Source organism: Falco rusticolus, chromosome 7 (genome assembly GCF_015220075.1).
Source record: "Falco rusticolus isolate bFalRus1 chromosome 7, bFalRus1.pri, whole genome shotgun sequence".
Lineage (NCBI taxonomy): Eukaryota > Metazoa > Chordata > Aves > Falconiformes > Falconidae > Falco > Falco rusticolus.
In genome coordinates, this window is record NC_051193.1 from 30,401,601 (window position 1) to 30,420,314 (window position 18,714).

At 38.2% G+C, this 18,714-nt stretch overlaps 1 protein-coding gene across 4 annotated transcripts in view; it reads right to left on the reverse strand.

Moving 5' to 3' along the window:
• The window catches only part of SYNE2 (spectrin repeat containing nuclear envelope protein 2), a 185,718-nt gene that overhangs the window by 92,053 nt on the left and 74,951 nt on the right, over positions 1-18,714 (reverse strand). For all 4 annotated transcript variants that reach the window (XM_037393367.1, XM_037393368.1, XM_037393369.1 and 1 more), the window contains exons 47-59: positions 18,089-18,244; positions 17,456-17,721; positions 14,218-16,324; positions 12,403-12,725; positions 11,270-11,414; positions 10,325-10,540; positions 9,674-9,939; positions 8,794-8,950; positions 5,934-6,089; positions 2,932-3,072; positions 2,402-2,584; positions 1,715-1,852; positions 91-276 (exon numbers count right to left, since the gene is read on the reverse strand). In XM_037393367.1, the coding sequence (XP_037249264.1) occupies positions 91-276; positions 1,715-1,852; positions 2,402-2,584; positions 2,932-3,072; positions 5,934-6,089; positions 8,794-8,950; positions 9,674-9,939; positions 10,325-10,540; positions 11,270-11,414; positions 12,403-12,725; positions 14,218-16,324; positions 17,456-17,721; positions 18,089-18,244 (4,440 nt within the window). The remainder of the gene's footprint in view (positions 1-90; positions 277-1,714; positions 1,853-2,401; positions 2,585-2,931; positions 3,073-5,933; positions 6,090-8,793; positions 8,951-9,673; positions 9,940-10,324; positions 10,541-11,269; positions 11,415-12,402; positions 12,726-14,217; positions 16,325-17,455; positions 17,722-18,088; positions 18,245-18,714) is intronic.

Genomic DNA, 18,714 nt, shown 5'->3' on the forward strand with positions numbered 1-18,714 from the left:
ACACCCTTTTCTATGCCGGCAATATAATCTGTATTTCATAGCCTATGATGAAGCTCTGATAAAAGGCACTTACAGATCACCCAAACTTACATCAGCCACATGCTGGATCTGCGGAAGAATCTCTGCTATCTCATGCTGTAAAGTTGCTACTTGATCATTTATTTCATTTAACTGCTGCATTATGCTGTCTGTTTCAAAGACTGGCGCTAGCTCTTCCAGCTCCAAGTAAACACTGTGTAGAAGTTTTTGCTTTTGCTCCGAGTCTTCCAAAGCCATCTGGAGACAAAATAAGAGCTTAGTTTCATCCATCAATGGTGAATATGAAACTTTCACAGGTTAGGACCAGAAGGAATCAGTTTTAATTCCCTGTATGTCACTGACCGCTGCATATACTCCCAAAAGCTTAGTTCAGACTAAAACACTTCTAAGGGAACCGAACTGCTGCATCCTGCAGGCAGAAAATGGAGAGACTGCTGCTATATTTTTAAGGCAATCAATTAGATAAAATAAGCCTACATGAGCATCACAAAAGGCATGAAGAGAAAGACTTCAAACTCAGAGAGAGGTTCCACACCAAAAAAAAGGAAAGCATCAGATCCTGGGGAAGATTTCTCTCCAGCTCCTGTGCCACAGTCGGGCTAATCCCAAGTAGATGAACAAGACATGTCAGCCAGAGACATGAAAAGGTTTTCTGCACACCAGCCTGCAGACAGCAGATGTAACAAAGTGCTCCAGAAAATACCTGGCCAGTTGCGTGTGATGGGAAGATTCTTCCCATCTCCTGCAGCTAACTGGATGAGCTTTTGGATTAATTACAGTGAAACATCTTCACGAAGAACAGTAAGGGCTGCAAGAAACGCATGTGATTCACTTGTCTCTGTAGTGTATGAAGGAAAGGACCAAATGCATGTCTCAACTCTAATGCAAGCCTTGGGTGCATTTCCAGATCCACTAGTTTCCCAGCCCACAACACATAAAACAATCCAAATCATAAATGGAGAAGACTATAAGATTTTTCATGAAAATGGTCACAGATTTTGGAAATCACAACCTCCCCATTGTAGCTATTTGCTCTGTAACATACCAGTCCAGAACAGTCAGCTACTTCTTGTGAGGAATTCTTACTAGTTTTAATACAAAAATCTATGTTCAGGGCACCAACTTCTTGGCCTAAGCCAAGGAGTGGATGTATAGAAAACTTGAATTTCAAATATGAAATTGCCAGAAATCCTCTTGACACTTGCCTGGCCCTAATCTTCCCTGTAATATTACAAACATTTGATTCTTGAAATCACCAATCACTATTACTTTCCAGATACAATAAGAAATGCCTTCCAAACCACAACTCACTTCAAAGTTTCCATCTTTACACACAGACATCAAATCTTTATCCTTTTTGGATCACACACACAAAATACAGAAAGAACTGTATATATCCAGGCAGTAAAAACTGATTATAGCCACACAGAAGGGTAACAGAAGACAATCACATATTTTTGGAAGATAGATGTTCTACAGTTCAGCACTTCTACAAGTCAGATATGTTCAACGCCAAAAAGTACCCATCTATCTTTCATGAGTGTCAACTATTTTTCACTTAAAGGATTTACTGAAAATGGTAAATTATTTATGTCAGTAAGACTTAAGAATGCATTGTTGCATCTGTACAGAGCAATCAGTTCTAACAAGACCATACATCTGCATTAACACTTACCTGAAGGTTATCAGTATGTTTGCGTAAGCTTTTTCCAGAGTTAATTTGAGCATCTGCCTTTAGCAAGCAGTCAGTGTTTTCTATCCAAACTTTCACATTCTTCAAGAGTTCATCATATTCTTCCATCTTGTTGGCAGCCTAGGAAATGACAGGATTTCACAAAAAAGCACATACGCATTTCTATCCCTTGTATAGGATAAATGCATCTATGGACAAGATTAAAAGAAAATAGCATGTATTTTCATCAAGGTCAGTTAAATTAGTATGGTGAAATAAAGATCATAATTTTTTTGAAACAGTTTCATGATTTCAGGCAATCTCCCATAACCAAAGGTAATTTTGGTGCTTACATGCTTACATTTCATGGGGGCATTGTTGCAATTTATATAGCAACGTTACTTTAATAGATAGCACATTAGCAGAGAACCATCCCATCACCTGCCCAGGGGCATGAATTCCTCCCACTAACCCCTGTCAACCAAGGTGCAGAGCTGGTTCTTTGGGGTAGCAGCTGGGGGTGATGTTTGCCACTCCAGACGCTCTTAGCTACAATAAGCCAATGAACCTACAGCAGGCTTTTGACTGTTGACTCATTTGACAGCCTTTGATGATGTTTATTGCAAGGCCTTTGTTTTGTTTTTTTATAAAATATGATTTCTTTTTCTAAACTTGTACATTTGCATCTACCTTGTTTAAAATGGCAGTTCTGCGCTCGGCAAGTTGCGAGACCTGTTGGTACTGCTGAAGGGGGGTCACTAAGATATCCATCAACTCCTGTGCGTGGCAGGAATTCTGCTCTACTATATCGTGCACTTCTTCATCCAGTTCATTGAGTTTGTAATGCCAAAGGTCCAGCATATCCCAGATTTGCTGCATGTGGAGGTGGAGAGAGGGGAAATTAAATACAAGGTCCGGCTCAAAGATAACAGAGGAATTACTTGCTTTTCATGTGGAGCACATGGAATTGCAAAGATTTCAGAACTGATACGATGGGAACAGAATGCACTGCATCTAGCAGTGTGATTCACAGTTGAAAAAAACCCAGGTCTTTTCCTGTGAGAAAGAACGGGTAAACATTCACCAGCTAAATGCTTGCTTGTACTTCTCCCTTTACAGACATAAAATGAATGGAGGGCCACTTTACACTCCCGCTAAACCAGGCCCTGTAGAAACAACCAAAAATCTTTTGGCACCCACAAGTTTTTTTGGCAAAATACCTTCTGAACTTCTTTGGCTTTTGCAATGTTTTCACTCTTCTGTTGTAACATCTTTTCAATAGCTTGAAGGCCATTGTTAATAGTTTCTGCTTTTCTTTTCAGCACATACTGAGGAGAGCTCTGCAAGATTTCAAAGCTAACCTGTCAGAGTAAAGAGAAAATGATAGGGAAGATTACAAAGATCTGCTTGTTTCTGTGCACCACATCACCAAAAATATTCAAATTCTTTTAATGTTTCTTTTGACAAGCCATTTTAACACACAGGAATAGAATTACACTTGCAGGTAGAAGCATTAATACGAGCAGGTTCAACATTTACCTGTTGTTCAATCATTTCCCCTCACTTAAAAATGACTGGTCATTTTTAAGTGCAATTCCTGAACAAAGGCAATCCCTGAAGAAACAATAAGACACTGCAACTCCCTGCCTGGGTGCCTGGCTTCAGCTGCTCCTGTTCACATCTGTAACAGAGGCTAATCATTCTGCACTGTGGAAAGGGTCACCTTTAGATTCATGCTGTAAGAAACCTAGAATGACACCTTCATGTCTCAGCTGACAGCTACAACTTCCACATAACAAACAAGGCAATGTAGAAATGCATCCGTGTATAGTGAATTTCTAAATATAAATTTAGAGATCTATTACTAAAATAAAAGGCTCTGAGCCCCGTAAAGCATGCGGAAGTTAATACTCTGCAGAACTCCACAGAAACGAAAACTTGGTACACTGGAGGGCCTGACGTTCTACGTGAAGAGAAAAACTCTTGAGCTGAAGTTGAGTAATTTAATGAGGACAAAACTGAACACAGGAAGGTACCAGGCTACTACAGACTAGATGAAGTGCAGGGAGTGAGAAAGTCCTTGGTCTTAGCCCAAAGTGACATCTTTTCTTCCTAAACCCTGCTAGCTGCTAGGGTCAGCCAAGCACCAGGAAATTGTTAAACCATGGTAAATCTTTTGTGTGCTGCAGGCTTAGGGTTTATGGGGCATATGTACATTGAACAGCTTTATGCTGCATTGACGCAAAAGATTTCTAGTTCAGTAGTTATTTTGGTTTGAAGCTCCTGATACTGAAAGACTTTTTCCTTTTTGTGGGAAGAGGAATTAAGATCATCATTAGTTAATAAATGATTTATCAACTTTTATTTCTCAATTTTATTACCATTATTTATAGATTCCAGCTGTTGTGTCAGACCAATATAATAATGCCCATAGTAAGGTACTGTATTGGTAAAACTGCACTGATAAAAACAAATACATAGCGAAAAACCCTACAGTGCTCCTCTCAAATACTTATGCTTATACAAGAAAGGTATGAAGTTGTCTGTACTTAGTGCCCAAGACTCCTTGGAGAAAGGGACTGACTGTAATCACTAAAAGACCTGACCATTACTACTATCTTGGAGTACATCAAACATGAAAAATCATTGATGTTTGTAGTGCTAGTTTCCAAAACAGAAGGGACTCACGTATCAGCGACGCAACACAGTTGGAAATGAGAAAGCAGCCCGAGCACTGACTTTGTATCTTTCCTCAGAAAAAATACTGCATCTGTCAATGCTCTGGTCATCAGTGGCAGGATTTGAATTTCAAGGCTGCTTACTGGGATAAATTTATTATGTTTTTCCAAATAAAATGGATGGTATCAAAATTACAACTTATTTTAATTTTTAGCTAGCAGATTTAGAAGAAAGCAGAATGCCATTAAAATATGGCAAGTTAATGCAATTTAGCACATGCTGGTATCTCCTAGTTTGTAACTAACTTGGCCTCCAGTTCCACTAGGATTTATTTTGTTTCGTAAATGCATTTTGAAAAAATTTATAGAAATATATATCAAATATATATATTTTTATATTGTTTCCCACTACCTAAAATGTGAAAAGCAAATGTTATCTAGTTTCCAGGACCAGCTCTTTCACTCCAACATGTAATGTGTGCATTGGGATAATCTTTTATCTCAGTAAATGAAACAGTAAACAACCAAAAAAAAAACCACCAACCCAAAGCATAAATACTGTTCTACTTCCCTTCTCCTTCTCTCTCCTACCCAGTTGTTGGTTCTGAAAAGAGTGGTTCCATTTCAAAACAGAAGCTACAATGTTATCCAAATTAAAACTAATAAGCTGTAATGAATATGTCTCTAAATATTTAATGAAACACGAATGAATCATCTGATAGACACTAGCAAGTAACTGGATTTTAGAATGGTTTCATTAAACTTTCATATTTTATCAAATTAACTGAGATTTAGTCTTTAAAATTAGCATTAAATATTATTATTTCTGAAATAAGAGAACGGAAAGATTTTTTTTCTTTTTAAAAGTAACACAAATGAATAAATAACAATGACAATAATTGTACCAGGCTAAAATTTGACCTCAAACTTACAATATTACTCCATTTTCCTTTAACTTTGCTTTCAGTAAACTGTTTATACCCCCTGTAGATAGAAAGCATTTAAAAAACCCAATGCAATATTATTTAGTTGTTTAAATGCCCTGCCTGCTTTTAAAGGAATGCAACCATGTCTCAAGGTGTGCTATAAAGAACCATGCTGTGATACCCTACCGTGTGTGCAAATTAGTTTAAAAAATATCTGGTTTCAAAGTCCTCTTTTTACTCAGTTTTGAAAATAGCTTCTCAGTTAAGCTATACAACTTTCCAATCACCTTTGATTACTAGTGTAGTTTAAGAATCAGACTGGATAGAAGACAGCATCCTATATCACATGCAAGACTTTGTTGCTAGCAATTCTGCAATGCCCTCTTCTAACAGAAAAGGAAAATACTATATTCACACTGCTTACTTACTGTAAGGTTATTCTAAAAGGAGAACAATTAACACGAGGAATCTTTCCTCAGGTATACATGTTCCCCAAGAGGAAAACGCAAATGAAAATAATCAATGTTTCAAGTTGAGATTTAGTTACAACATTCATCAAGTATTACTGCACTTATTTATACATTACAAAAAGGTAAATATGAAAATTACAACAGTCACCTTGTCTTCTAGGTCTTGCAATACTTTCTTGCTGTCCTCCAGCTGTGTTTGGATTTCTGCAGGAACTGTTGTATACATTTCAGAATACTTGATCCGGAGTTTCTCCATGATATCCTTTAGAGTTTGATTTTCTTTACCAATCACGCTCTGAACCTCCTACAAAATTAAGAATAACTTCAGCAGTTTAACCCAGTTTTTACTGAGTGCATGTGTGTATATGTACATATGTACATATATATACATACATACTATGCTTTGTATTTCCTACCATGATTATGGTTTGGAAAAGTTGGTTTTGTGATATCAAACCTAATCTGACTACCTCTGCAAGCAGATTAACTTTGAGAAATACTCACTCATTTAATCAAATAATGCTTTTCAATCTGTAAGAATTAATTAAACTTAATACTACTCCATGTCAGGCAACTGACGCACTGATGTTTATTGACAGGTATAGCAATTTAATCATTTGAAGTGCTCCTAAGATTAACCCTGTTAACCCCTGTGCTCTCCCTTTGAATGACGTTTAATAGCCAATGCTCATTTCTTCATTATTATAAACAACACAAAGGCCACAAAAAGCAACAGGTTTCAAGCTGAAGTGTCTGCTTTCAGGCAATTACGCAGAGCAGCACAACAGGCTCCTTTCAAAACAGTAGTTTCCAGTTCTTCACGAAGAATGTAGCTTTTGTGAGATAAAAGAAACTTGAACAACTGACTACAGCCTGTGGCCTAGAAATAAAATCTGATCTAAGTTCTATTGCAGAAAGAATGAAGAAACTTATTTGTTTTGAAAGTTTTCTAGAATTTCAAGTTGGAGAGTTCTGTTTTTTTCCTTTATGGTCCTTTTTCCCAATGTTCAGCTGTTTGAGAAATTCAAACGTTAACTCAGGTTCTTGGGAAAAGTGATCCAAAGCTCCTACCAGGCAATGAAAGACATTAAAATTAACATCCTTTTCTTTTTCAAACAGGGGTAATGACAATCCATTAACTCCTAGTCTTTACATGGGAATCTTTTCCCTCACACAAATACAATGCACAGAAGAGATATGTAAGAGTCCGAGACTGATTTACTTCCTATCACCCCATGACAACTGGGTCTGCTATTAAAAAAACTCAAAGCCATGAAACAGCTGTGTGCCTCTACCACAGAGAAGACTGCTGTTGTCAAATGGTCTGGGTGAGACTGTGCCAACATTTACAGGAGATTAGAGATTCCCTGGCTTGAATTTGGAAGAATCGGTTACAATATTAATCTCAAAAACAAAGCATGCCTCCGCAAACTTGTTTCTGTATATAAATGCATGTTCACAGATTATTTAGCCAGAATGCAGACATCTGTCAAAACTGTCCCAGGTTTGGTTTTTTTTTTCCTAGGGGGCTAGATCTAGATGATATCACTTCCCATTTGCATACCCATCTATGCTGGTGAGTTACAACTTCACCACCCAACTAACGCAGACTTACTATCATCTATAAGTAAAATAGGCATTTCCATTCAAGAAATGCAATGGAGCCCTGCATAATGCTATAGATTTTATAGAAACTAGGTTTTCTTTGGAAGTAGGAATGAAATTGCCCTGCAGATTTTAGCAATACTTTTTCAATCCTTTTGGCTGAATCTTCTCAAAAGGAATAGGCCTGCTGCGATACACTGCTACGAAGAAATCATTTGCCAGGATTGCTGTTAACAATTTGCTTGTGCCTACTGTTGCCGTGATCAGGAACAAAGTCTAAGCTTACTTTTGGGTGACTTTCAGGTGCTCAGAGTAGCACAGTTAGGATGTGAGGGGAAAAAAGCAGGCATCAAACACCTGCAGTGGTAACATTTCCTCATGGATACAAAAAACCTCAGCAAAAGAGCAGACCCAACTCTAACTTCTAATTCTAAATAATTTTAAATGGAAAAATAGCCCTTTCGGACAAATGCTGGTTCATGGGTTTTCAGAACTTCCAAAAGATGTAGTTAACATTCCTCTCCCATGCTAACCCATAGGGAAATGCTCATATCTGCCACCACAGTCTTTGGCTTCTGTGCTTTTCCTAGCCCGTTGCCAGCTTTAAGCATACACCTTCTAAAGAAAATACATGGCAGAGACTCCTATTGGTTTTATACAAGACAGAGAAAAGAGAGTCCAAATTTGTGATAGGCCTTAGTAGGCTAGAATAAATAAATAAATAAATAATGATGTTCTATAGTTAAAAGATAACTGAATATAACTAAAAATAAATTTCTGATCAAGATTTAAAAATTAAGGTAGTAATATAAACAGTAAGACTAAATTGAAACAGATATAATTAAAATAATAAATAAATAACCCCATATTCAGGAAGTATTAGGAATAATAGCATTTCATAAAGTCTGAAGAAGGGTAACAAAAATATACTGAAATCATAGAAATGTATGGACTGGGTTGCTGCAGAGTGCTGGTTGCTGCTGCTGGAGACTGGTCTTGATCACAACTGGATTTCTAAAAAAGCATTTACCAGGTTAACCCCCTGATGTGGGACATCAAATCCAGAGCATCTGAAGCTGCTCTGGCTAGGCATGCAAAGGGGGAAGGGGTGCAGGATGTACACTAAGTAGTCCTTCCTAAAAGGCATGCAACTGACTGTGAATCTCTCTGCAGTCTGGACAGACAGATCTGTTCCTGCTAACCAGACCACGTAGAGGGAGAGGATTGTAAACCAGAGATATGGCAAGGCCAGTCATACTCCACTGAGCCAGATTCATTCTCTTCAAGTCAATGTGCATAGCATATACTAATTGCCACTAATTCTATCTGGAACAAGTTCAAGTCACAGGATAAAAGAGATCATATTCAAAGTGTCCCCACGCAATAACAGAGCCGTTACCAACCTCCAGTTGTCCTGCCTTTCCAGCAGCATCTTGTGACAATCCAGATGCAGCATGCCGTAATGCATTTGTCACAGCACTTATTTCCTCAGTGATCTTGCTCCTCTCTTGAATCTCAGCTTGTACGGAATCCTTATGGTCTTGAGTCTTTTCATATAACCTATGAAAGATTTCCAGCAAGAATACATTACGTGTTAGGCTCTACCCAAGTAGGCATGTATTATTTTCTGTAACTAAATCTCAGAGTCCTTTATTTCCTCCGTTTCCTCAAAAATGAGTCTGCAGATATTGCTAAATGAAGTATGCTTGGTAGACCAAATCAGACAGCATGTGTGTTTTAACAGCAAACAGAGCTCAGGTTCTCAAGAGTCTGAAGATGCTGGCAAAACAGAAGATATTCACAAAGATTTCCATGTCAAAAAGCAGGCGTGGAGAAGGGCAAGTACAATCACAGATTTGCAAAAAATATTTGAAGCAAATTTTAAACAGTGGCACTCATTTAGTAAGGCAAAAGTTGCACTGTTGCAAAAAACACAAGGTTCGATTTTCCTAAGAGTGGAAGATCCACATATCTCATTCAAGTTCACAAGAGCTTGAAACCTCCAAAACTGGCTGTCATCCCTTCCGATTACTACTACATTTGAACACAAATTGCAGACTAACATGGTATGGCCAGGCTCAGGTCTTCTCCCTAACTAGTATCTCCCAATGTCCATGCTGGAGACAGCAGATGGGTTAGATGGAGCACTGGTCTCACCCAGTAGGACATTCACTATCTTGTTAAGTGCATTACAGTTTTCATTTATTCTTTAATACCCAATAAAACACTGTGCTTATAAGTAGTCCTATGTCATATCTTCAACAGAAATTTCACACCACTTACTTTTTACATCGATCCTGCATTGCCTTTATCTCGCATAAGGCAGGAAGGGCAGCTTCTGCCTCAGTATTTTCAGATGTATTCAGGATGTTTCTTATTCGGTGAAGAAGTAAGAGTAAGAGGAGCTGTTGCTGGTTGATGTTTTCCTCAAATGAGTTCACAAAATCTAGTAATTCTACCAGTTCCTCTCTGGTAGCCTTTTCTTTCTCTTTTAGACTTTCTGGCTGTTCTTCCTGGAGCTTATCGAGAATTATTGCTTCACGTTCCAGCTAAGTAAACAGTAAGTCAAAGCATGAGGTAAAGTGATTTTTTTATTCCACCATCTTAAGTTACATTATTCATTTACTCATATGCGTGACTAAGTCCTGGGAATTACATAGCCAGAGAGCTTGAACCTCTGAAGTGTGCTAAAACATTCGAGTTTACTCTAACAAAGCACACAACCACAAACAGAGTTGTTCTGGGTTCAGAGAATTTGTACTGTAAATATCCCCATCATTTTTTACTCCGGGTTCAAGAAAGGCTAGGGACAACTGCCTGATCAGCGAGCGGGAAATGATGTTCTACACTGATGTCAGCTGTTTACGTGCCATTTTACTGAGGGCCTCATCCCTACCACATTCCCCCAAACCTACAGTTTGTTGAGCAAGTCACCTCTTCATTGATGAATTTCCATTCCTGCTTTAGTTCTTCACAGTTAATTTCCAGCCCTTTTGCAGCCTCAAGCAAACTCAGCCAATTTTCCCACAGCACTGTTACAATCCTGCCCAGTGCCCTGTCATTTCTGCAGCGTAATTTCATCAGGTCTCCAGAGACCTGCCTCAGCTTCACAAGATCATCTTCAGCCAAGTCAATGTTGGAGACTAAAATCTGACAGGAAAAATAAACAAGTAAATAAATAAAACAATACAGTTAGAAGTGCTAATGAAGCATTCAGTAATATGATTAGGATCCTCTAATAAAATGGCAACAACTCCACTGAGCTGGTTAAAAATGGTTTTAATGAGAGAATTCTGTTGGCTAAGACTGCAGAGAAATATGGGGTAAATAAAACAAACAAACCAAACAGAACAGTGTACCCAGGTGATTAGGTTGTCCTTGCTGCTTTCTAGTTATTTGGAAGGGAAGATAAATGAGCAGGAGCTACAGATATATAAAATGACAAGCCTGTAATATGATGAGTACTAAAAGAGAAGGCAGCAAAGCAGCTGATTATAGCAGAGGTCTGGTGGGGAGGCAGCAAGAGAGTCTTGCGGGGGGGAAACTGGAAATCCTCTGGTTTTCACTTCTGAGAGAAAACAGCAGCAATATTAGAAATCTGAACAGTCCTGGTCCTGCAAAGAAGCAATGAGGGATCTAAACAAAAATGCAACATTATCTTAAGCACAGACAATGTTTGATTTCTACAGTGTTATGACGTACTCTTTTTATGTGACCTATTATAATCTGGTCTTTTTATAGGTATATATTCTGTGGTTTTATATATACATAAATGCAGGATAAAGGAATTTAACTTCTTTCTACTGTGACACCATACTGTGTGCACAGCTACATCACAGTTTTGTGTAAGTTTTTCAAGTTCTTCAGAGCCTCTCTTACCTTGCTTTCTTCTAAGTGCTCCAAAGCTTCTTTGTAAGACGTTGGTATTTGAGACAAAGACTGTCTAAGCATCTTTTTCAGTTTGTTAAGATTATCACACACCTTATCTTTGGTTTTTGTGTAGCTTTTGTATTTTTCAAAATACCTGTAGGAAACAATTAAGAGACTGATTAAAATCTGTTGTGGTTGCTCCTCTCTCTAACCATAATGCCCACTAGAATAAAAAAAAAAAAATTAAAAAGAATCTTCTGAACTAGCAGTCCTTACTATTTGTTATATACTTCAGGTTCGATATCCAAGATACTTTAGAGATGCAGGTACAAATGCCCCAGAGATAAAGAAATATAGGTATGCATATCCATATATCACCCTAGGAGCTGCTCAAAAGAATTGTATGTCTTGATCTAGGTCTCCATCCTCCTCAGACGTTCCCAAAAATTAGTTCCAGTTTGTAACACACATTCTACTTTTCCCTACGATGTGTGCTCTGCACAATTCCAACATCTTATTTCTATATCTTATCATTTCTTTTCTATTACCAAAGCCTTTAAGGTTGTCCAATTCTTTGATTATAAAACCAGATTTTAAGGTTACGCTCAACAGAATCAGAAGCACTGGATCATGAGCAAACAATTTAAAAATCCTTTAATCTATCTCCAAAACTGTTTGTGTACATGTATCTGAAGGCCCTTCAGATCTCCTCTGCACCTGTATTTGAAGGAAGGAAACTATGGCCTGTGTCTTGTTTGGTCTTTACTTTCTCAAGCCATCAGAATAGCTTATGGAAGAGACACATTAAGGCGCCTCCAAAAACCATTCTAACCCACAGCAGCACTGAACTAGAGACTGTGAAAATGTGCTTTACTCTGATTCTGGCACCCTATGACCCTCAGTCAAGCCCCATACACACTTTGTGCAATATACTAAAAACTATTGCATTGTGAATTAGTAGCAATATGCTTATTGCCTGGTAATTTTCCTTCCATTACTATCACGTCTAGAAACAACAGAAATGCTTACAGTTCTTTCTGCTGAATTACCTGGTTCTATGACAGCAGAAACAATACTGCATTTATTATCAGCCAAATTCTTCATAATAAGTAACACGACCCAGGAAGATCTCTTAAACTTACCTCTGTTCATCAGCTTCCTTTCTTTGAGCCTTCTCCCTTAATGCCAAACTCTTACTGACTAGTTCTGTTAAAGTATTTTCCAGGCATATTTTATCTTCTGGTTTCACTACGTTCTTCAGCTTGGAGTACACGTTTTCTATGTCAGCCTTTGCAGAGTTGAACTCTTCTTCGTTCCATTGTGGAGTCTGACAGATCTCCTCTGAGCTACCAAGCTCTGCTGTGGCAGACTGGAGTCCAGCTTCATAGTCCTCAAGGAACGTGGCAGCCCTCTGAACAGCCTTGGTATAAAGCTCACCAGCTTTACATGCCTCCTCCAGAGCACTCTGACAGTGTTAAAAAGACAAAGGAACAATTAAGAAAGACCACTGTGCTCCTCTGGACCACCCGATGGTCTTTTCAGAATTTCACACCTGTTTTTGAGACCAGTGCTCCCAGAACTGGCCTAAGGAAGTGAGGGAGGACATGGCAAATGTACTTTGCTACCTAGGCAGTCACAGAGCAGTGCTGTAACCTATGGACTGATTGCTCTCAACCGCAGGAACAGGGGTTATGTAGGAACTGCCAATACTGGAAAAAGCCAGAGAGAAGGATGGCAGAAGACAAAAGCGATAAGACCCCTTACGGACATGGCATCCCATATGTCCTGTTCCGACAAGGAAAGCCCACACGTTGATGCTTTATTCTGCTCCAGGTGGTATACCCACTCTGACTTACCGAACTACTTCTCACTAAACCCTCTTCTTGAATGATGTGTAACTTTGCCAGCTCTTGGATTCCCACAGGGCAGCGGAACTTTGGCATTGTGCTTCCCACACAACACCCAAGCAGTGAAGATGAAGCACAGCAAGCCAGGAAATCTAGCAGCAGGACCGTAAGTCCATCAGTGAAGCAGAGTCCCTCCCCCTGTTATTAGCTACTACCTCATATTTCCTCATTTGTATCCACTGATCCTTTGGGCCATCATGGCACAGGTTGTCTTGACCTGGATGCAGTTCCAGAACCAATCTGCTATGAAGATTACCACTCTTCTGGTTTCCAGTGTAAATTTATTCACTAATTCTTTCTCTGTGTATTAACACTGCCCTTTAGCTTAAGTAGTCCTTTTCCATTCATTAAGTCTACCTCCAGCCTAATTACATTTCTCAACTAGATTTCCCGCTTGCCCTTAGCTTAAGAGGTTGAGCAAATTCAGTTTTATCAGCTACCCTCAACAGTCTTCATCCCTCTAATAGCATCTGTTCCAGTTTGAGTGGACCCTTCCTGACAAACGCATCAAGAATCAGGTGGATCCTCCAGCAATGCTTTATATACTTGTGTTAAAGCCTTGGATCCTGGTTGTCTTTCCTTTGCTTATCCTTCCTGAGCCTGACCACATTGGTGCTTTACTCTCCTTGATCATTCCCAATGAGTAAGCTTTTTCACTATAGTAGGAACAAGGAACTTCTGTATTTTTCATCACTGTCAATACCAAAAATGTTACATAAAATCAGTTCCAAGAATAATTCCAGGACAATTTGCACCCAGTCTTTTTTCAACTCAACATTTTCCTTCCTCCCCTTTACCTTTCTTTTCTTATGCTAAACCCCAGTGCTCAATTATAATCAAACTGAATACAACTAATTTCGTTGTATCCTTGGTTTCTTATCATGATTCCCATCATATCCGTCAATGCAGAGATGATCACCGGCCAATTCAGTTATTAGAATAAAAGAAGCATATAAGTCATTAAAATATAAACACTACAGTCACAGACAGCTGATCTAATTATTGGGAAAAGACATATGGCTATACCTTATTTTTAATAAATATACTTACAACACGGGCAGCAATGTCTATCTTCAGTTGTGTTTCATGATCTTGCAGTGTCTCTAGTTTTGTTTCTATACCAGCCGCAAGAGATTTTTCTTTTGGATTTTTTCTCTCTTTTTCCATTATACAATTAATAGCGGAGAACTTTGCTTGCATCATTTTCTGAATTGCTTCCCATCGTAACTTTTCATACTGCATTATTTTTATGTCTATCAGAAGTGGCTGCTGGAGCTCTAATTGAATATGCTTTATGATGTGAAATATATATTCTACTTCATTCTGGATATCTTCCTTATTTACACAGTGGAGACCAGAGATGAGGTTTTGAAGAAACTGATTCAGTTCCTCAGCATCCTTCTCCAGGCTCTTTATTTCTTTCCTCTTAGATTCTTTGAATCGTGTATCAAGGACATCATTTTTGTTTATTTTATTTGCTACCTCCTGGGTTAAGTACAAGATTTGTTGAACTGCCTGAAACAGAATCTGTGCAGACATAAGATTCTCAGCAGGAGAAGAGCAAGAGCCGTCATTTAGGATGTAAGCTTCTTTTCTTACAGTAGATGTTATAGCCTGGATTTCATTTAGCAACACTTGAATCTTATTGCATTCCCTAACGACATTATCAAAGCGTATTATCTTGCCCTTAATTTTATTTTTAATTTTAAAAAATTTCGTTTGCAATTCATCTAGCTGTAGTGAGTCCCATTTTAGACCTACGCATTCAAATATTTCTTTGTACTTCATTATTTGTGACAAATTGAACTGGAAATCTAATACTTTTTTTTGAAGTGCTTTGCATTTATCCTTTAATTCCTGCTCGGAGCCCAGTAGTTCATCTTCTTCCAAGTTCATTTCACCATACTGCAGGACAAGATCTTGTTGCAATGAAGTTATTCCTTCAGCAAACTCTTTGTAGACAGCTATTTTTTTTTCTACTTCATGAAGTTTACTCTGAATTTGCCTCTGTGTCTTCTTTGCTCTATTCTTCAGACTTCTTAATTGATCAATCAAAAATAGTTGTTCAGACAGGCTCAGTTCCTCAGCTGTGATCTGACTCTCTTTATAGTGGGATGAGATAAGCCCTTCTATTTCCTGTACGTCCTTTAAAATCTCCTTTAAAATGGCTTGTCGATCAATTAATTCTGACCACGTGCTGGTTTGGTTCATATCAGGCCTGGCAAGCATCTCAGCATTTCGAAGCTGACAATGAACTTTTTCTATTTCTGCAATAAGTCTTTGCCTCTCCTCCAGCTGGAACTCTAAGTGCTGTAATCTTTGAGCTGATTTTAAAACCAGAGCCTTGTATGAATCCTGCAATGTTTGTAAAAGAAACTTCATATCAGATACCTCCTCAGGCTTCAAGCTGGGCATGATGTGTTGGAGCCCATAATCCAGCGATACAATCACAGGCTCTCTGTTTAGAACTTCTGTGCTCATAAGCTGACAACTTCTGATCTGTGATTTAACATCACTGGGGAAAAGTGCTGCTTTCTGATCAAGAAAGGACAGTGAATCTCTGACCCATGAAATATTTTCTTTGATCTTCTTCATCATTTCATGTTTCATGAGAGCAGGACCAGTGATCTGAACATCCTCTCGAGGAGTTTGTTGTGCTGATAATGCTTCCAATTTGCTCTGCAGGTCATGTATAGAGCTCTCCAAAGCTACCTTCTCTTGATCACTCCAAATTCTTTTCATCTGCAGTTCAATCCTCCTTGTTAATAGAGAAAGACCATGTTTAATGTCCTGTAGCTCTGTCATCCAAAGTACAGGATATTTGGCTTTTCCTGCAGCAGAGGAATGTAACTCCACTTGTAAACACTGCTCTTGTATCAGTCTCTGAATATCCTGTGCTTTATTCATAAGCAGGTTAAATTCATCAATTTCTGCCACAACTTGATCATGTTTCTTTTGCACTGTTTGCTCCATGTGTTGCCACCATAGCTCCAGTTGCCTCATTTGGCTTTCAGTTAACACTTTATCCATGCCTGTTAAATGCTGAGATAAACTTTCTTGCTGAGTTTTCAACTGGTTTAAGACATCTCTTTCTTTTCGTAAGGACTCTATGCATGCCTTAATTTTCTCCAGAAGAACTGTATTGTTCATAGGACTTCTGTCAAAAATATGAATAGCATTTAAAAATAAACCCTAAAAAGTTCCTAAAACATGGACTAGACACATCTAAAAAAAAAAAGAATTTGACTGTTTCAAAAGTGATTCACTCACTTTATTCATTTAATTACATGTGTCTCTCAATGTTCTCTCACAAATTTCCTAATCACCGTTGTAGTATCATTGTTTCTTGCTTATCTGTACAGCATTAGTTATTTCTAGTTATCTCTGCAGGAGAGGCACATTCTAATGCATTTTATCTAAAATTGCAGTATATGCAAATACAGAATGCATCATTTCCTAAAGAAATGTAGTCTCCTGTTAAAGCTACAATAAATAAAATTTTCAAAATAAAGAATAGTGTTAGAGTCATCTCTAAGCAAATTAACATTTTATGGTAATTTCTGATTTACAATGAAGATAAAGTTAAAAGAAAAACTTAAAAAATTCCCATTCATTCAAGATTAATTTGGAGTTCATCTACTCATCTTTTACCTCCAGGAGTATTTTGAAATTCTCACCTACATTTAGCAGCTAGATTTTTTCAATCTCTTTGCTGTAAATTAAAAATTATATAAATTATTTTAAAGATTTTCAAATTATTGTGATTGATAGGCTAGTTCCATGGTTTGAAGGCTAATTCATAGTGGGTACTGAACATTTTGTGTTAACTGATTAACTGTGAATTGGTTCTGCAGACTTATTTATTGCCACAGAATTCTTCTTATCAAAGAAAGTTAATTTTTCAGAGCAATGAGATATTTCCCCCCCTAAAAAAATCAGAACTGATGAGTCCCTGAAAAGAAATTAATATTTCCACATCTGCCATATTTTTTCAATAATATTTTAATATGGCTTTTGTATAGGTTTTTAGCACAGCAACCATTTCTTTGTGCTGCCTAAAAAAAATTAAAAAGAGTAATGATGCTAAAGGATGGCAGAGAACCACCAGACATGCTTCTTTTAAGGGCTGTTTAAACCTACAAATCTATGAGACTTCTCTTGTTGCCTAACATCAATGAGACAGATAAAACACTGTATCTTTGTCTGAGTATTATTGAAGTATGGCAGAAAATTCAGTCTAGGATCACATTTGTTCAACCTACTCACAGAAACCCTCAACTATACTTACATTTTTATGTTATCTTTTTCTGTTGACAAATTTTTCATTGAGGACTGTGCAGCAGAAAGATTTTTCTGGTACTCATTAATTAAACAGTACTGTTGTTGCTTCACTGCCTTAACAGCATCTAGTTCTTGAAGCAGCCTGTCCCAGCAGGGCACCGCAGGCTCTGTGGTTTGCAGCTCTGCTCTGTTTGATCCTGTTGCACTGGGAAATGCTTCTTGACTATGACATAAAGATTTTGCTTTCCATGTTTCCAGTTCAGTTTGTAAATTCTACAACCAAACCCACCACAGAGAAGAGATTAAAAGAGGACCTTAAACACTTTCAGCTTTCAACACAAAATATAGTTAAATACCGATACACCTACAAACATACACTTCCTCATTCACATGCAAATGAGCATGCATGGAAGCACACATGCAATCGAAGGTGTATCTACTACTGCATTCTAGAAGAGCCGTACAATTTACATGGACATACCTGCATTAAGACACTGTGTTTGTAGACTACCTGGTAGACAAACGGACTAATCATGCAGTCAAACCTCAGATAAGACTATATGCAAGAATTTTGCTAAGCGAACCATAATTCTGTGTATCAGTACATTAACAATGAGGAATGACTTCGCAATTTCCATACCTCCAGCTCTTTTAGTTGTTCATTTATAAGCACGATATCCAGTTCAGCCACTTTATTTTTCAGCTCATTGACCTTTTGTTCCTCTTCAAAATATTCAGTATTTACTTGCACTCCGGGAAACAATTCTTTCTGAACAACCACTTCTGCACCTGTGTCCTACAACACAAAACAGGATTCTTATTTCTGAGGATCCTAAATCAACAAGTTTTCTGACTGCAACACTTTGCTTCACATGTTTAAGCCATGCCTAAAGGTTGCTGTGGCTTCCCCCACAGCCTCTGTGGGTCAACCAGGACCCAGAGGCTAGAATCTCCATCACTACCCTCCACCTCACCCTGGCTTGCCAGCACTGCTCAGATACCTATGAAATCTCTGCCCATCATTTTAAGCTTGAAACTCGGACATCCCCACCTTCAAAGAACATCCTCCCTGCACCCACTTCTGCTACTGATAAACTCACAGGTCCGTCCTGTCTTCTCCCCCTCCTCCTTACACATTCATGGACTTTTAACTTTTCCTCACAACCACATTCCTTCTGCTCAGCACCTGCCTTAATATACTGCTGTGTCCTTCACCAAGACCATCTCTTCCAACTGTTCTTCATGGACTCACTCACGCATGAAGCA